Source organism: Rhinoraja longicauda, chromosome 12 (assembly GCF_053455715.1).
Source record: "Rhinoraja longicauda isolate Sanriku21f chromosome 12, sRhiLon1.1, whole genome shotgun sequence".
Classification (NCBI taxonomy): Eukaryota; Metazoa; Chordata; class Chondrichthyes; order Rajiformes; family Arhynchobatidae; genus Rhinoraja; species Rhinoraja longicauda.
Genome location: NC_135964.1, coordinates 22,323,790 through 22,344,186, shown reverse-complemented (window position 1 = coordinate 22,344,186; position 20,397 = coordinate 22,323,790). Strand labels below are relative to the sequence as shown.

At 41.7% G+C, this 20,397-nt stretch overlaps 1 protein-coding gene across 1 annotated transcript in view; it reads right to left on the bottom strand.

The window, feature by feature from the left end:
* Nucleotides 1–20,397, bottom strand: part of epha6 (eph receptor A6) — a 450,797-nt gene that overhangs the window by 336,613 nt on the left and 93,787 nt on the right. Inside the window, exon 3 of the mRNA XM_078409157.1 lies at nucleotides 16,408–17,071. Coding sequence (XP_078265283.1) covers nucleotides 16,408–17,071 — 664 coding nt within the window. The remainder of the gene's footprint in view (nucleotides 1–16,407; nucleotides 17,072–20,397) is intronic.

Genomic DNA, 20,397 nt, shown 5'->3' with positions numbered 1-20,397 from the left:
AATTCCATTACTAAATTACAATTATTGGTGGAAGAATGGTTTATATAAATGAAGACGGAAAACCTAATACATTAGGTCTGAAGGAGGGTCCCGACCCGTAATGTCACTTATTCATGTTCATCAGAGATGATGCCTGACCCTCTGAGTTACTCCAGCACTTTGTGTCTTTTTTTGTAAACCAGCATCTGCAGTTCCTTGTTTCTGCATTAGGTGCTCTTGGTTCCTTCATCGCTCGAACATCCCTTACTGTAAGAGCGGTAGACACAGTGATGTTCCCCAGATTTGCTTCCTGACCCGTTGATTATTCCAGCACTTTGCGTCTTTTACTGCAAGAGCTTCAAGGTACATCAATAAACCTGATCAGTCAACATTTTCCTAGAAGTTGCCTATATTTAAGCGATAAGAACTAATAAAATATTTAGATGTAAATTATCTGGCTGCTTTGCAGATACAATCAATGTGAACTTGAATATGAAGAGTTCCAGATGCTGTAATTATCTCTGCCTGGAACAATCTGTTTTCTTTTATATGGGTTTTGGGTATAAAGATACAATCGAAAATTACTCAGGTAGTCACCTTTGACCAATGTTTTATGTTCTTAAATGAGTTCTCTCTATGACCCGTAACAATGTGTGAGCTTCCGTTAAACACAATAATACAGAATTCAACCGCAATATTCTGCACTCTGTATCTCTGTTGTTCTATTGTTCTTGAGTTTAACTTGATTGTATTTATGCATAGTATATTTGATCTATTTGGATAGCATGCAAAACGGAGTTTTTCTCTGTGCCTCGGCACATGTGACAATGATATACCTAAACCTAACAAAAATATCAATATTACAACGCTCATTAATTGAAGAAGTGATAGAGGGCAAAGCAATCTCCCTACCGATATGAAACTGAGAAATCACTTCAGGGGAATCATTCCGAAGAATAACAATATCTTCATGGGAAGTCAAAATGAATTAATCCAAGTCAGGCTGAGCCAAAGTCGATACAATATTTTATCCCAAGTCATAACATTTGTTGTTTCATGTTAGAATTTATTTGGCTTGGATCTAACACAAAGGTCGACCTGCTGTTGTCTATTGCAATGTCAGCTAAATTGTTTTATGTTGAATGTATCTATAATCTAATTTCTGATCAGTGATCATTTTCCTGGAAGTTGGCCATATTTAAGCAATAACAACTAATAAAATATTAAAATGTCTATTACCCGGTTGCTTTGCAGATGCAATCAATGTAAGCAATATGAGGATTATTAATTTTTGAGATACCTAGCTGTACCCATTTAAACTATTTTCTGTCAAATAGCAAATGGAGTAACTGCAGATGCCGGAAAAGTAGAAAATATATCCAAGTTTTAACAGATTTCAAAATAAAAAAAAACAAGGATTTTGCAGCAGAGATACGGATGCCATAGTTTGCTGCTTTGTATGATGGACTGTAAATGGTTATCAATAAAGACATCAAGATTGCATAGTTCCTAGAAACAAGGAACTGCAGATACCGGTTTACAAAGGACACAAAGTGCTGAAGTAACTCAGCGGGTCAGGTGGTATCCCTGGAGAACGTGGATACGTAACGTTTCGAGTCGGGACCCTTCTTGGGTTCCGAGTTAGTAGTTTAGTCAAGTTTAGTTCATTATTGTCACGTGTACCGAGGTGAAAAGATTTTTGTTCAAGGTCAAGGGTTCAAGGTCAGTTTATTGTCACATGTACCAATTAAGGTACAGTGAAATTTGAATTACCATACAGCCATACTAAAAAAAAAGTAACAATACACACAACTACACAAAAGTTAGCATAAACATCTACCACAGTGGATTCCCCACATTCCTCAGTGATGGAAGGCAATAAAGTCCAAACTTCTTCCTCTTTTTTTCTCCCACGGTTGGAGCAATCGAACCATCTGCAGTTGGGGTGATCGAAGCTCCTGCAGCCAGCGGTCGAACTCCCTGGGTCAGGGCGATCAAAGCTCCTGCGTCGGGGAGGTCGAAGCTCCTGCGGCCTGGGGCACCTGAAAGTCGGTCTCTAACCAGAGACCGCGAGCTCCGTGGTGTTAAAGCCCACAGGCTCCCACAGTTGGAGCTCCTGGCAATGGGATCGCGGGCTCCGTGATGTTAAGTCTGCAGACTCCCTCGGTGGAGCTCTCAAAATCGGTCTCCAGCAAAGGCCACCAACTCCTCGATGTTAGGCTACAGTGCAGACGGGGATACGTACGGAAAAAAATTGGATTTCCGTCGAGGTAAGAGATTAGAAAAAGTTTCCCCCCCCACCCCCCCAAAAAACAAAGAACACTAAAAACATACATTTAACACATTCAAACAAACAACAAAGAAGGAAGGGACAGACAGATTGTTGGCGAGACAGCCATTGCTGGCGCCACCCGAGGAAGTACTACCGAGGACATGTTGCGTGCTATCCAGTCAGCAATAAGACTATGCATGATTCAAATCAAGCCGTCTACCAGTGTGCAGATACAGGATAACGGGAATAATGTTTAAAGACTATCTTTAAGACTATGATTAAAGATAGTCTGAAGGTCTTCCATGAGGTCGATGGGAGGTCAGGACCACTCTCTAGTTGGTGATTGGATTGTTCAGTTGCCTGAAAACAGCTGGGAAAAAACTGTCCCTGAATCTAGAAGTATGTGTTTTAAGACTCTGTACCTCGTGCTTGATGGGCTCCAGCACTTTCTGTCCTTCTTTGCATTATCCTACATTGATTGAGAGATGCTGGAAATTTAATTGTAAAGGTATTTTTAAATGTGTGTGTCAGAAGGCTGTAGAGGATTAAGTGAGATGTAGTAAAGTGAAAATAGGCGCACTGTAACACCAGAATGGAAATGGCATTAAATAACCTTCAGTTATGATCTATGGGGAGCTGATCAGAAAATATGTATACCTTTATATATTTGGAGGTTGGTAATAAATTGTGATAATGTCAGGCATAAGCAAACAAAATGTCAGCAAAAATTATACTTGTACCATAATTATTAAGATTCATAGCAGAGAAAGAGGTCAACTGGCCCATAATGTCTGGAATGGATACTGACTAATCACATTGTACAGTTTTACTTCACCAATTCTGTACCTTCCAGTTTCAAATATTTATCCAATTTCTTCCTGAAATATGAATTAATTTCTGCGTCAGCTATGCCCCATCAATTTCCTTCATTTGTAATATCTCCTAATCACTTTCTTTATGTTACTGAGTAATGGGATGTCACATTTAACATTGTCACCGATTCTTTCACTCCTAATTAGCAGAAATAATTTTTCTCCCATTGACCCTCAAAAGCCTCTTATTTTCAAAAATGTTCTTTCCTTTGTTCTTGTGGGAGTACCCAATGCTTCAAGTTTCTTCTCTTAACCATTTGCATTCTTGCTCTTATCCAGAGCAATTGATGCCAGAAATATATTAATATATACAGTGCTCCTCAACGTACGATGGGTTTATGTTCCGAGAAACCCATTGGAAACCGAAAATATCATAAGTCGAAATGCATTTAATGCACCTGATCACGTGGCCGGAAGCGAGCTGCGACTCGCTACGGGTCGCTGCCTTTTGCACCATTGCAAAGTCGAAATATCGTAAGTCGAAGTATCGTAAGGTGGGGAGCATCTGTAATAACTAATAATCTCTAAGGGCGGCAAAGTTGCACAGCAGATAGAGCTGCTGCCTCAGAGTGCCAGAGATGTATGTTCGATCATGACCTGAGGTGCAGACTGTGTGGAGTTTGCACATTCTCCCTGTGACCGCATGGGTCTCCTCTGGGTGCTCCGTTTCCCTCCCACATCCCAAAGACGTTTGGGTTTGTAGGTTAATTGGCCTCTGGAAATTGCCCCTTCGTGTGTAAGGTGTGGTTGAGAAAGTGGAATAGCATAGAACTAATGTGAACGGGTTATCGATGGTCTGCCTGGATTTGGTCGCCTGAAGGGTCTGTTTGCATGCTGTATCACTAAAATAAACTAAATATTGTTAAAATATCTTCATTTTTATTCCTGTCTTTTATCACATATGTTGCTTCTAGAGCAATCATTATATGAAGCAAATATTTGCTGTTCTCTGTGTGTGCTTCAAGGAAAATGTTACATTGACACACAAAAGATTTACAGAAGCTATAGTTGCAAATTAAAATCTACCATGTGCTTACCTGACTCAGTGGTGAACAGAGTTATTCAAGTGATAATTTCTTGTCATTGTGCAGAGCTTTGGTGCAGATCCAGTACCGTGTCAATCCTGATTTATCAATTATTTGCAGTCTATTGAATTATAATCTAAATGTTCTGAGAGTAGGAATAAAGATCTGTTCAGATCTCCCTCCTGGATGGAGATGTGGCGGGATCTCTCCAAAACACACCCTTAAAGTTACAGTAGAAACAGGGCAATATAAATAGCATACTACCCCAAACCGTCAGAGACTCCTCCTCACTCACCACATTCAAAACATCACTGAAGTCTCACCTGTTCAGCACTGCCTTCAACCACTGAAGGTCACCTCACCTTCTGTCTCCTTTTTCTGCTCGTTTACTTATTTATCTATTTATTCACTTCTCTATGTTCTAGAAATCCCTGTAAAGCGTCTTTGAGTGTTTGAAAAGCGCTATATAAATGTAATGCATTATTATTATTATTATTATACTGTCTGCTGGGACCCAGACTAAACAATGAGAATGGTAGCTTGACTGCAATGCTCCCACTGTGTTTTTCAGTGGGTGTGAGATACTGCATTGGGTTTAGAAAGATTGGCTGAGAAACAAAGAAACAAGGAAGTGCAGTTGCTAGTTTATGAAAGAGGACACAGAGTGCTGGTGTATCTCAGCGGATCAGGCAGCATCTCGGGATAGGCGACATTTTGAGTGAGGACCGTTCCCAACCTGAAATGTTATTTATAAATGTTCTCCTGAGATGCTGCCTGATCTGCAGAGCTACTCCAGCACTTTGTGTCTTCCTTTGGCTCAGAAACACCCGGATCCAAGTAAAGTTGTGGAATTGTTATGTCCAAATCTCAAAACATCAAATTTATAAAGATAAATTGAAAAATTCTTGATCACAAAGTGTTTTATTCCAAACTTATTTTAGATACCTAGATATATAACTGGTTTAATTCTTGCATATTTGTTTACCAGCTCAGGTGTAAATTCTGCTTTACAGATTAAACTGCAGTTGTACTTACATCATAGAAAATACTGAGCTAAAAATTCAAACAGATCATAATCTATATAACCACCTTAAGGCCATGCACACTTTCCAGCTGATAGCTAATTAATTAGGCCCTCTCAATTGAGCAACATTTTGAGTGATATTATATGCAAATTGAGCAACATTGTGTTGTCCTGCCTCTCACAAGTGCCCTACAGACTGATGACCACTGCTAATTAAAATCGGCCGTTTTTACATTTTACTTAGGAAAATAATCCACATGGCAATTTTCTGCTACCATTAAAGTCATAAGAATGCCCACCTGATTTCCACCTCGCCAGGATAAAGCTTGTTTATGGCTGCTTGATTCCAATCAGATAGAAATTTCAGCGAGAACTTCGTGACGCAAAGGTAAACAAGCAAACATCAAAGTAGGGCCCTGTGGAGCGCACAGCCACTCGGTGATCACTCCAGCTGACAACAGAATGCTGTCTCTCCTCCTGCCCCACTTGTATTCCTTTAACATATTCAACAGTGCAGAATTTAATACATGGTTGCTGCAGCTCAAAAGCTAACATATAAAATTTGGCTCTTCCCTTTTGCAAACATTAGCAGAGTGTGTGTGAGGTTGCCTCCCGAGTCAGAAATTATCTTACTGTTTAAAAATACTAAGCTGTGGAACTGGAAGAGAGGTGTGACCCTTTCTCCACAAGAATCTCAAAAAAAACATTCACGATGGTGAGGCCAGTTTTTTTTATTGGTTCTTGGCAAAATATGAATGGGTCTCCTTGACGTTACTGCAATAAGGCGAATGATAATTCATTCATGTTCTGTCCTTATCTGCTTCAAAAAAACCTCCACCATTCAAGTCCCGCAGAAAAATAAAATGACCTCTCCCATGGCTACCATCCACCAGTTCTAACATCCACCGTGATGAAGTGCTTTGAAAGATCGGAACTGCCCCGTGGTTGTGCCATCCTTCCAGACAATCTAGACCCCTGCAATCTGCGTATCAGAAAAATAAGCCGACAGAGGATGCTCTCTCTTTTAGACTACATTCTGCCCTGGATCAACTTGACATTAAGACAATAAGAATACTTATGTCAGGATGATTTTTGTTGACTTCAGCTCAACCGTCAATGTCATAATTCCAAATAAGGTCAATCCCTAAACTTCTGGACCTTGGCCTTGGAACCATCATTTGCAACTGGCTTCTGGATTTCGGAAAATGCAGATCTCAGCGGGTTCATCGGTTCAATGGTTCTTTATAGTGAAATGTTTTGTTATTGTGAAATGCACAGTGAAATTGATTTTCCATATCTCACACATGCACAAGTAGCCACATTTTGGCGCCATTTACCAAAGAAAAAGTCCAGAGTCTGGTCCACTTTCTGGATGTACTGGAGCACACCCAATCCAGGTAAGCCCCAGGCTGCCGCAGGGCCTCTTCCTTCGTCCTCGACCCGCTTGGCCTGCGAACCGATGTCCTTCTACTTGCCCGACCGCCTTTGTGTCCCTGCATCTGATCTTGTAGACACTGAAGGTAATACCCCAATCCCTCTCCTACCAGTCCACTCCTTGCATCCAACGTCGCCAGCAGCTCCCTCCTCCTTGACTCTCCAGTGTTCGGGGCTGAGCACGGCAGCTTCCGGGGATTCCCCTGCAGGCAGCAGCCCACCGGGTCCTTCTTCGCAGCGGCGAACCAGGCCTGCCACCGCACGTGGCATGTGGCAGTTAGAATTGGTCATAACATTTCCTCCACCCTACCCGCAAATAGACACAAAATGCTGGAATAACTCAGCATCTCTCTAAGGAATGGGCAACGTTTCAGGTCGAGACCCTCAGTTACTCCAGCATTTTGTGTTTATCTTTGGTTTAAACCAGCATCTGCAGTTCCATTCTACAACCCTACACTCAAGAACGATGTCCCTTTGGATTGTGTGATATTTCCTTGCTCTACTCCATGTACAGCCATGCCTGCATGGCCAAGAACAACACCAACTGGGTCTTTACGTTCACTGATGATACCACTATTTTCAGCTGGGTTTAGTATGCTAAAGAGATTGAGAATCTAGTGTCATGGACAATGACCTTGCCTGAATGTCGGCAGTACAAAAGAGTTTGTGGGTGACCAAAAGAAGTGAGGATATGAACACAACCCTGTCCCCATCAATGGAGCTGCTGGCATCCATATCACCAGCAACCTCATCTGTCCATTGACATTGATGTGGTGATCAAGAAAGTGCATCAGCATACTTAATTTCTTAGGCACCAGAGAAGATTCATCATGTCCATGGGGATTTTCTCCACCTTCTACAGATGCACTATAGAAAGTATTCTCAAGGGATGCATCTATCTCAGCTTGGTACAGCAACTACTCTACTCGACCACCTAAATCTGCGTAGTGATGAGCGCAGCCCAGTCCATCACAGCCTCATCACTTCATTCCCACCCAGTCTATCTTCACGGTGTTTTGCATCAGGAGGACTGGAAGCATTGGGAAGGCTGCTTGTCACCTTGCCCATTCTCTGGGAGAATATACAGGAGCTTGACATCCCAGACATCCAGGCAAGAACAGCTTCTTCCCCATTGCTGTCCAATTCCAGAACCAATGACCTCTTTCCCCCATTCCCGGAGGTGCTGCCACATACTCTCACTCTTAACTTGACCTCATATGGTTATTCTGCCATTGTACTTTAATATTCTTTTGCACTACTTAGATATTGCCTTATAATCTTGCAACATTCTCTGTTTTACACTTAAACTTGTATTTGTATTTATCAATATTGTATGCATATTTGTTACTCTGCAAGCTTTATGTGTACAAGGAATTTCATTGCACCGGGTGTATACAATGATAAACGGATCTAATCTAATCTGTATTTTTGCTCCATCTCTGGTGAACATTTACTATATATTTAAGTATGTTGAAATCACAGGATAAATTTGAAATGCGGTACAAATCAGGCTGTCAAAAAGAATAGCCATTTTGAATTTGATTTGTATTAAAATAAAATCCTATTACTTTTCCTAGTCCAAAGAAAAATGTTTTTTCTGATGAATATATTTCCTGAATCTTCCATCTGCACACCTGGGATGCAGGGACAGGAGATTAAAAGATCTTAGCATACTCTTTGGAGGACCTGCCTGACACTGAGAAGAAATTACATGTGTGGAAGGAGAGAAGAGTCTGAGATGAGAGAAGCTTGAGTCAAAGAGCAAAGGATGGTCCATTAGTTTTAATCTGCATCATGGGGAGTAAAGCAGGAAAGATGGGTTAGAGGTACACAGTCGCAAATATGCAAGACATGGAGATAAGTGAACAAGGGGGCATCTAATGTGGGCAAATAGACTGGATGGTTGCACATAAATAGTGCTCCACTCAGAGGAACACAGGCACAAATGTGCGAGATAAGGAGATAAGTGAACCAGGGGGTATCTAATGTGGGCAAATAGGTTAGATGGCTACACGTGACCTGTGCTCCACTCAGTAAGATTAAATTACACAGTGAAGCTGAGGGCCTTAGTAATCCAGTCTGCTCAGGGAAGTCATATACTGTACAGCACAATTCTGATGAATGACTTATTCCTACACAGTCCACAATTTGCCTTGTAGGGAAACTGAAAAACTGCATTAATTTTTTTGTGTAGCTACACATGAAGTAATTTGTTATTCAACTATAAAGACACCAGGCTAGACAATTTAACCTCCAAGGCATTGGGAGTAAGTCAAAACACAGTGGTCCACAATGACGTTGTATTATGTACTTAAATGCGCGTAGTATAAAAAATAAAGTGGATGAGCTTGAGGCTCAGTTAGTCATGGGCAAGTATGATGTTGTAGGGATCACTGAGACATGGCTACAAGAGGACCAGGGCTGGGAACTGAATATTCAGGGGTATACAACGTATAGAAAAGACAGACAGGTGGGCAGAGGGGGTGGGGTTGCTCTGATGGTAAGGAATGATATTCATTCCCTTGCAAGGGGTGACATAGAATCAGGAGATGTTGAATCAGTATGGATAGAAATGAGAAATTGTAAGGGTAAAAAGACCCTAATGGGAGTTATCTATAGGCCCCCAAACAGTAGCCTCGACATAGGGTGCAAGTTGAATCAGGAGATAAAATTGGCATGTCAAAAATGTAATGCTACAGTGGTTATGGGAGATTTCAACATGCAGGTAGACTGGGAAAATCAGGTTGGAAATGGACCCCAGGAAAGAGAGTTTGTAGAGTGCCTTCGAGATGGATTCTTAGAACAGCTTGTACTGGAGCCTACCAGGGAGAAGGCAATTCTGGATTTAGTGTTGTGTAATGATCCTGATCTGATAAGGGGACTAGAGGTAAAAGAACCATTAGGAGGCAGTGATCACAACATGATAAGTTTTACTCTGCAAATGGAAAGGCAGAAGGGAAAATCGGAAGTGTCGGTATTACAGTATAGCAAAGGGGATTACAGAGGCATGAGGCAGGAGCTGGCCAAAATTGATTGGAATGAGGCCCTAGCAGGGAAGACGGTAGAACAGCAATGGCAGGTATTCCTGGGAATAATGCAGAGGTTGCAGGATCAATTTATTCCAAAGAGGTGGAAAGACTCTAAGGGGAGTAAGAGACACCTGTGGCTGACAAGGGAAGTCAGGGACAGCATAAAAATTAAGGAGAGGAAGTATAACATAGCAAAGAAGAGTGGGAAGACAGAGGATTGGGACTCTTTTAAAGAGCAACAAAAGTTAACTAAAAAGGCAATACGGGGAGAAAAGATGAGGTACGAGGGTAAACTAGCCAATAATATAAAGGAGGATAGCAAAAGTTTTTTTAGGTACGTGAAGAGGAAAAAAATAGTCAAGGCAAATGTGGGTCCCTTGAAGACAGAAGCAGGGGAATTTATTATGGGGAACAAAGAAATGGCAGACGAGTTAAACCGTTACTTTGGATCTGTCTTCACTGAGGAAGATACACACAATCTCCCAAATGTTCTAGGGGCCGGAGAACCTAGGGTGATGGAGGAACTGAAGGAAATCCACATTAGGCAGGAAATGGTGTTGGGTAGACTGATGGGACTGAAGGCTGATAAATCCCCAGGGCCTGATGGTCTGCATCCCAGAGTACTTAAGGAGGTGGCTCTAGAAATAGTGGAAGCATTGGAGATCATTTTTCAATGTTCTATAGATTCAGGATCAGTTCCTGTGGATTGGAGGATAGCAAATGTTATCCCACTTTTTAAGAAAGGAGGGAGAGAGAAAACGGGTAATTATAGACCAGTTAGTCTGACATCAGTGGTGGGGAAGATGCTGGAGTCAATTATAAAAGACGAAATTGCTGAGCATTTGGATAGCAGTAACGGGATCATTCCGAGTCAGCATGGATTTACGAAGGGGAAATCATGCTTGACAAATCTACTGGAATTTTTTGAGGATGTAACTAGGAAAATTGACAAGGGAGAGTCAGTGGATGTGGTGTACCTCGACTTTCAGAAAGCCTTCGACAAGGTCCCACATAGGAGATTAGTGGGCAAAATTAGGGCACATGGTATTGGGGGTAGGGTACTGACATGGATAGAAAATTGGTTGACAGACAGAAAGCAAAGAGTGGGGATAAATGGGTCCCTTTCGGAATGGCAGGCAGTGACCAGTGGGGTACCGCAAGGTTCGGTGCTGGGACCCCAGCTATTCACGATATACATTAATGACTTAGACGAAGGGATTAAAAGTACCATTAGCAAATTTGCAGATGATACTAAGTTGGGGGGTAGTGTGAATTGTGAGGAAGATGCAATAAGGCTGCAGGGTGACTTGGACAGGTTGTGTGAGTGGGCGGATACATGGCAGATGCAGTTTAATGTAGATAAGTGTGAGGTTATTCACTTTGGAAGTAAGAATAGAAAGGCAGATTATTATCTGAATGGTGTCAAGTTAGGAGGAGGGGGAGTTCAACGAGATCTGGGTGTCCTAGTGCATCAGTCAATGAAAGGAAGCATGCAGGTTCAGCAGGCAGTGAAGAAAGCCAATGGAATGTTGGCCTTCGTAACAAGAGGAGTTGAGTATAGGAGCAAAGAGGTCCTTCTACAGTTGTACCGGGCCCTGGTGAGACCGCACCTGGAGTACTGTGTGCAGTTTTGGTCTCCAAATTTGAGGAAGGATATTCTTGCTATGGAGGGCGTGCAGCGTAGGTTCACTAGGTTAATTCCCGGAATGGCGGGACTGTCGTATGTTGAAAGGCTGGAGCGATTGGGCTTGTATACACTGGAATTTAGAAGGATGAGGGGGGATCTTATTGAAACATATAAGATAATTAGGGGATTGGACACATTAGAGGCAGAGAACATGTTCCCAATGTTGGGGGAGTCCAGAACAAGGGGCCACAGTTTGAGAATAAGGGGTAGGCCATTTAGAACGGAGATGAGGAAGAACTTTTTCAGTCAGAGGGTGGTGAAGGTGTGGAATTCTCTGCCTCAGAAGGCAGTGGAGGCCAGTTCGTTGGATGCTTTCAAGAGAGAGCTGGATAGAGCTCTTAAGGATAGCGGAGTGAGGGGGTATGGGGAGAAGGCAGGAACGGGGTACTGATTGAGAGTGATCAGCCATGATCGCATTGAATGGCGGTGCTGGCTCGAAGGGCTGAATGGCCTACTCCTGCACCTATTGTCTATTGTCTATTGTCTATTGTCAGCACTTCTTGTTTTTGAAATTATAATTAGACATTTGATTCTCTAATAATAATCAAGGGTGCAAATAAACATACCACATTGTAGACACTGTACTTTTTCCTCTGGATCTGTAACACTATAGTGCTGCAAAACTATATTTTGCACTCTGTTATTTTTCTCTTTGTCTACCAGTTGTTATTGTGCATGGCTTGATAGTATTCATCTACAATGTTATCTGGTTTAATTAAATAGCACACAAACTCAAAAGCTTTTCACTGTATTTCGGTACATGTGACAATAATAAACCAATACCTATACCAATAGCAGTATCTGAAGAAGGGTCTCGACCCCAATGTCAACCCTTCCTTCTCTCCAGAGAAGGAGTCTGAGTCTGAAGTCTGAAGAAGGGTCTCGACCCGAAACGTCACCCATTCCTTCTCTCCAAGATGCTGCCTGACTTGCTGAGTTACTCCAGCATTTTGTGATACCTTCTCTCCTCACTGCCTGTCTCACTGAGTTACTCCAGCATTTTGTGTCTATCTCTAATGTACAGAACATTGTGACAACCACTGACTTATGGTGATTGTCAAATTGGTTTTTAATCAACAGAATATATCAAAAGTTGGGGAAGGGCAAAATGTGAGAAAAGATCAAAAGAATGGGAAAGAGATCCAACATCTCACAGAAAACCACAAATACTGGAATTTAGAATAAGTTGTCATTACATAATTGGACGGATGGAAATACAATGGCTCAACCATTGTCCTTGATGGATCTACAGTTCACATGCAATCGGGCAAGAATACATCATATATTTTCAGAGAAACAAAACTGCAAGTACACAAGAGCAGCCTACTAAATACGAATTGTGATCACCAGGATTAAATTAAAACGTGATAAAAGTAGACTGTGATATCTTTATGGTAAATATTCCAAAAAACTATAGCTGCACAAACGAGGTTAATCACAAAAGTCCAGTATAGCACAGCGGAGAAGGTGTCCATTTCCCCATCTGTTTCAGTCCTGATTCTTTCAAATCATTTCCCACCAAAGGGCCTGTCCCACTTAGGCGATTTTTTAGGCGACTGCCGGCGACTGTCAAAGTCATAGCAGATCGCCAAAGTTTTCTTTTACGCTACGACAATGACTACTACAATGCCGAGTCAGGTCGATACAAGTTACTTTTTTTGTGAAACTAGCACCTGGCTAAGAGATTACACTGTCTTTGGAAATATCGCGCAATTCCCACGCTTACCTGACCGTCAAACTATCGCCTCCAATCTGCCTGTCAAATGTCCTGACGGTTAAAAAATTGGTTTTATCAAAACTATCTTCTGGTAGCTTCTACTGCCTTTTCTTAATTTAATATTACGTGCTTCTAAGTGCATCTGCGACAACCTAGCAAACCTGGGGACAACATGCGACAGCGCCCGCAATAAGCTACGATACGTGGTGACAAGCCAGCTGTCGCCGAGAAATTTCTATCTGGAATTTTTTTCCGTGATGTGCTGAGACCCGCTACGATTCATTGAAGACTCCTCACGATCATGCCTGCGACACCCCGGCAAACGTTCGGCGACAGCCTAGTCACTGGCAGTCGCCTTAAAATCACCTTAAGTGGGACAGGCCCTTTAATCTCATTCCCCATTCTTACCCACATTGCTGCATATTTTGTTCCTGGAGTAGGTTTAAATGGTGTTTATTTTAACAAACAGAGAAGATCTTATTTGAGACATGTACAAAACCCAAACTAAATATATTTTCCCAAATTTTTATTGCAATCACTATAAATGTCCAAATCTATTATCTGTTTCTAAATGAAATAATTATGTACTGAAACTGATGAAAAAACAATAGCTAGTATGAGAGTGTGCAAACATTGAGTAGATCACCAATACACCCACACAGCAGAATGATTCAATTTTGTTTAGAACATAGAACAGTACAGCAAAGGAACAATGGTTGTGCTGAACATGATGCTTAGGTGGACTGATCTTATCTACCTGCACATGATCCATATCCCTCTATTCCCTGCACTTCCATGCGCCTATTTAGAAGTCTCTTAAACACCACTGTTGTATCTGCCTTCATCACCGCCTGTGGCCATGTGCTCCAGGCCCCCACCACCCTCTGCGTAAAGGACATGTCTTGCACATCTCCATTAAACTTTCTCCTCTCACCTTATATCTATACCCTCTATGAGTAGAGTGATACAGTGTGGAAACAGGCCCTTTGGCCCAACTCGCCCACACCGCCAACAATGTCCCAGCTACCCTAGTCCCACTTGCCTGCGCTTGGTCCATATCCCTCCAAACCTGCCCTATCCAAGTACTTGTCTAACTGTTTCTTAAACGATGAGATAGTCCCAGCCTCAACTACCTCCTCTGGCAGCTTGTTCCATACACCCACCACCCCTCGGATTCCTATTAAATCTTTTCCCCTTCACCTTGAACCTATCTCCTCTGGTCCTCGATTCCCCTACTCTGGGCAAAAGAATGTGCATCCACCCGATCTATTCCTCTCATGATTTTGTATACCTCTATAAGATCTCCCCTCATCCTCTTGCATTCCATGGAAGTGAAACCCAGCCTACACAACCTCTCCCTATAGTTCACTCCCTCTAGTCCTGGCAACATCCTCATAAATTCTGAACCCTTTCAAGCTTGACAATATTTTTCTACAACATGGTGCTCAGAACTGAACACAATATTCTAAATGCAGTCTCGCCAATGTCTTATACAATTGCAACATGACCTCCCAACTTATATACTTAATACTGATGAAGGCCAAAATGCCAAAAGCCTTTTTGACCATCTTATCTACCTACGACTCGACCTTCAAGGAACCATGTACCTGTATTCCTAGATCCCTCTGCTCTAAAACACTATCAATTTATTGTGTAGGTCCTGCCCTTGTACGACATCCCAAAATGCATCCCCTCACACTTCTCTGTTTTAAACTACTGTTGGACATTTCCACCCTGGGCAAAAGGTTCTGATTGTCTAGCCTATCTATGCCTTTCACAATATACTTCTATCAAGTCTTCCCTCAACATTCCAGAGAAAACAATCCAAGTCTATCTAACCTCTCCCTGCAGCTGAACCCCTCTAATCCAGGAAGCATTCTGGTAAACCTCCTCTGCATCCTCTCTAAAGCTTCCATATCTTTCCTGTAATGGGACGACCAGAACTGCACGCAATGCCTCAAATGCGTCCCAACCTCAGTCCTATAGAGCTGCATCATGACTTCAGGTTGGGTTTGAAAAAGACCCGACTTTTAAAATAGCACTTTGGTGAAAGTATACATTATCTTCATAAATCTGGCCAATGGTGATAGATGTTATGCATGCAATCGTCCATCATGGAATGTGAATGGGAAATGCTGAACTCTTTATAAGAGTATAATGAGTATCATATATGTTAATTGTGTGTCCACCCACCCAGCATTTTTATATTTCTATCTCGGTAGCTCTGAATACTTTATAAGAGTCCCGTGCTAACGCAAAAGAAATATAAAAATGCTGGGTGGGCGGACACACAATTAACATACCGGAAGTTGCATGAGAATGACTACTTAATTGTGACTCTAAAGATTGTTAAAGATCTGGTATATTAGTTTCTTTATACAGAAAACATAATGGCCAGTGGGACTGTTCTGCTTATGACCTGATCAATTAGTATACGAAGAGAGAACTTGTAACTGCACCATAGTGACTCTTCATATACAAACCCCACTGCAGAGTAATTGGCTTTGTTTTCCCACTCTAATTGGCTGTACAATGTTTTGTTTTTGATTGTTAGATTTTTTCCTTCAACTGTTCTGATTTGCCTCAAGCTATACGACAGACTGTTTGCAGATCTCTGATGGAGTCCCTTTGAAAACGGGGCTACCCAATAAATATAACAAGTTATCACATCCCTGTTTTACTTCCCTCTGGATCGCAAAGGGGGCTCGTGTGTGAATGCATATTCCAACCTTGCACTTCACATCACGCTGTGGCAGGGATGTGTGTTGAAAGCCTGGTTCCACCCAGCCATAATTAATGTGAAGAATTCATAACTAACCATAAAATATTGCATTGTAAGCAAATCAATTTGAGAATATACATCTTATTTTCTGCAAAGTACCCATTAAATCATATTTCTAAGTGGAATAAAAATACTGAAACTAAAGGGCATTAGCTATTATGACATTATGTTGAAATTCCATACTTAAATGAGTTAGACAGGTTACTGATATATAAAGTAAAAAGATTCAATTTATTAATGGTTTTGAATGAAAATATGATTGTGGTTGTTGAAGTAACTCATGTTGAAAACTTCAACAGCATTGCGTTGCTGCAAGTTATGAGCCATTTTCTGTTGATATTGTCCTGTCAGGACTGTCTTGCAAAAGTTTGGTTTTGAGTGACACAAAAGAAGAGATGCTGGTTAGCAATGTACCATAAACTCAAAGTCAGACATGTGACCCCATTTGATGCTGTGTTCTTGAGCCTTCCGGAAATGGCCATTTCTCATTCTCTGCCCCCCATCCCCCCACAGTTACATTCAAAGAAGTCTGAAGCGACATTTGCTGAACCTGTCAAGTACATAACTGCTTGTTTCATTCACTTACCGTAGCAAGCTCCGTCAACCTCCTCGTGGCCAATGCTGCAGACGCATCTTCCCAAAGGTACCAACCAGTCTCCATCGGCACCACAGTAGAGTTTTGGCGTATCTTTCTCCTCTGCATTCTTTACGCAGGAGCCTCGAACTTCGACGAGAGATGAAGAGTCAACTCTGGGGATAGTATCAGGGAACATGGCCAGATTGCGGAAAGTAAATGGGCATTTTTTATAGTACACCCGCACAGAGACCAGAGCGATGCAAGCTCCAATATCCTGAAAGGCCAAGTAAAATCCCTTTTTGGTTATTGGCCCAACCTCACGGATTTCAGTGTTTAGCTTAAGTATACGGTCTCCAAGGTCCATTTGTGTAAAGCTCTCATCGGCTGCAATTGTATCAATTTTAGTATATTGGCTTTGTTTGAATTTAATCCCATGAGACTCATTTGATTCCATGTAATGCAGGTTGAATGTTTCCTTGCAGGTTCCAAGAACCCAGGGAATGCTGTTACAGTCCCTCAGGGTGAACTTTAATTCCACGTACACTTTCTGTGCTGCCTCACGGGAAATCCAGTTTGTTCGCAGCCAGTTGTTTTGATTTGGTTCCATCACATTGCAGACCTGGTAGGTGTGGATGGGACTGTTGTGTTCATCCATTTCTGGGATAGCATCCCACTGCAAAACAGAAAGGAAAATCATATGTATACAAAGAGGAGCTCTACTTTCAGTCATAAGAACAGAATACTTGAAACATGATATTCAAAAAAATTAGAAAAGATCACTTGCAACTTATAATCTTGAACTGCAGTCTCTTAACTGCCTGATGAAAAAGCACTGGTAAAAGTACTCATTTGGGCAGCACAGTGGCGTAGCGGTAGAGTTGCTGCCTTACAGCGCCAGAGACCCGTGTTCGATCCTGACCTCAAATGCTGTCAGTACGGAGTTTGTACGTTTTCCCTATGACCCTGTTTTCCCTGTATGTTCTCCCTGTTTTCACCGGGTGCTCCTGTTTCCTCCCACACTCCAAAGACGTACAGGTTTGTAGGTTAATTGGCTTCAGTAAGATTGTAAATTGTCCCTTGTGTGTAGGATAGTGCTAGTGTTCGGGGTGATGTCTGGTCGGCATGGACTCGGTGGGCCGAAGGTACTGTTTCCATGCTGTATGTCTAAAGTCTAAATAGATAAGATTGGGCAAGTAACAAATCCCAGCTCAGGACTAAAAAAACTCCTTCAATTGGAATGTGTTTGGCTTTGTCATTATAATACTGTATTACGTTGTGTTTTATGAACTGCATTTTGAACACCAGAGTTACAAAATAATTGTAACTTATACAAGGATAAATACCTTTGCTATGATGAATACTGTAATATATTTTCAATAGATGTGCATGCTGTTCACATTAAATACACTAGAGAAGGTCACAGCACAACAATGAAATATGTTTGATAAGCTAGTTAAACTGGAGCTATGGAAGAGACAGGGAGATGGGGAACAGAGAGAGTGTGGGATGGTGTGGGAGGCAAAACAATAGAAAAGATGCCAAGCAGATAATTTGCGATGAGGAATACCGTAATGCAATGATTCGGAGGACTTACGCCAGGATTCCATGAACAACAGGCATTTATATTAGAGTGCCTGGTGTTAAGAGAATGCCATGTATTTAACAGAAGTAGAAAATTTTAGAAACAACCAGTTATCCAACAACTATGGGGAGAGAAACGCAGTCAATTTTTCAAAATATTGATTTTTTTTCTATCCCCGCATTTCTTATTTGATTAATATTTCTGGGTGTTTCTATTTCTGCAGATGCTGGAAAACGGAACTGTTTTCTACTTCAATTTCATATTTTACAAATGCTTTGACTTCCAGGCTACTGGAAGAAAGGTGATCTTGCAAGGAGAAATTTCTCTTTCATTTTAACCATGCAATTTGGTAATGTGTCAGTCTCTTCAATGAGGTGGAAGTGGAGGAGCATGTAACTTTACATGATCCATAGGCTGGATTTAGAAAAAAATACATTATCAGCATAACTATTTCACATTTTACACTATCGTAAGAATTTCAATGAAATTACAACTATCCATTTCAACATCTGACCCTTCATTCTATTAATCAGTGTGTGCTCAGGCTGAATCTGTTACTGTGGAGGTTCGACATCTAGTTTGTCACATTTTCTCCATCTTCATCTTATACTTCAATCTTTCACTTCCATCTTGTCACTCCTCAGCCACCAGAACATTGAACCATTCATTTTAGCTGTTCACGATTGATTTTGCAGACACTGACCCCGATTGTGTCCCCTTCTCCATCCTTCATGGACATTACCTACTTGAGAACGACCCAGGACCTTGTTAAATACAATTGGAATAATCTATTCTGCCCTTTTTAAATTTGTATCGTTCCAGGCAGGTGGGCGGCACGGTTGCGCAGCGGTAGAGTTGCTACCTTACAGCGAATGCAGCGCCGGAGACTCAGGTTCGATCCTGACTACGGGCGCCGTCTGTACGGAGTTTGTACGTTCTCCCCGTGACCTGCGTGGGTTTTCTCCGAGATCTTCAGTTTCCTCCCACACTCCAAAGACGTACAGGTATGTAGGTTAATTGACTGGGTAAATGTAAAAATTGTCCCTAGTGTGTGTAGGATAGTGTTAATGTGCGGGGATCGCTGGGCGGCGCGGACTCGGTGGGCTAAAGGGCCTGTTTCCGCGCTGTATCTCTAAATCTAAATCTAAATCTAAATTGTCTGTTCCCCATTTTCTTCCTCCAAAGAAATTTAATGCAATACTTCTACTTTCTGGAATAACAAACTGCAGTCTTGGATAGCTTACAATCCAATGGTATGAACATTGAATTCTATAATTTTAGGTAACACCACCACCCTTTTTCATCCCTCTCTTTCCTATGCCCCACCCTAGTGCGCACCCATTTCTCCCACTATCCAGCCGCCACTTTCTCCTCTCCCACACCACCCCGTCCCTTCTGCCTATAACCCTCACTTTGGCTTTACATTTCATTCCTCCTCTCCATTTCAGACATTTTTTTGTCTCCGTTTCACCTCTAGCCTTTGACAATGCATCTGCCAATCAACCCCCCTCCCTTGTATCCACCTATCACTTGCCAGGCTATGTCCTATCCCCACCTCTTTTCCAGCTTCTCCGCTCTACTACAATCACTGATGAAGGGACTCATCCTGAACCAGAGTCTTTCCATGTTGTGCAGAAATGCTGCTTAACCCACTCAGTTACTCCAGAACTTTATGATTTTTTGCTAAACTGGATTATCATGTTTCCAGAAACTGAAGTCCGCTGTGTTTCCATTCATTTGCAAAAAGGCCTCTTAAAACCCTTATCCAGAATGCTTTCAGCCTTTTCTCCCTTGAAATCTCATTTTTTCCACATGACCACTTTTATTCCTGTAAAAAGGCAAGTCATTTTTATATTATTAGTTACTGTTAGTTGGAGTTGAGTGCAGAATTATTGATTTTTCCAGATGTGTATTCTGGTGCTAAGACCTTTTTTTGTCCCACTGCTATATTGCAAGGACAAAGCATGACGTTATATCAAGACAAGACAATGCAGACTTGTCATCAATAGTGCTGAGCTAGATCCCAACTAGTTCTGAACAATATCATTGGGAGGGTGAAATGAAAGCACCAAGATTGATTTCTGACGATTGACATCGAAACAATGGTCCTGACCCGAAATGCCACCTGTCCATGTTCTCCAGGGATGCTGCCTGACCTGCTGAGTTACTCCAGCGCTATGTGTTTTTTGACATCTTAGGCTGATACTAGACTGTGATTCCTCTGGATAGAGATATCGTCGGGGAAGGAAGGAAATTGAATAGTTCCACTTTGAGCCTCACTGCAATAATACACACCTTGGTACTTTGAGATTTACTTTTCTAAAGATAGCAATGAATAATCTGACAGCTATGTTTGGCTCTGTTATTAACTTAGTCAAGTCGACTTACAAAAGGATATTGGTCGAAAACACAGGAAA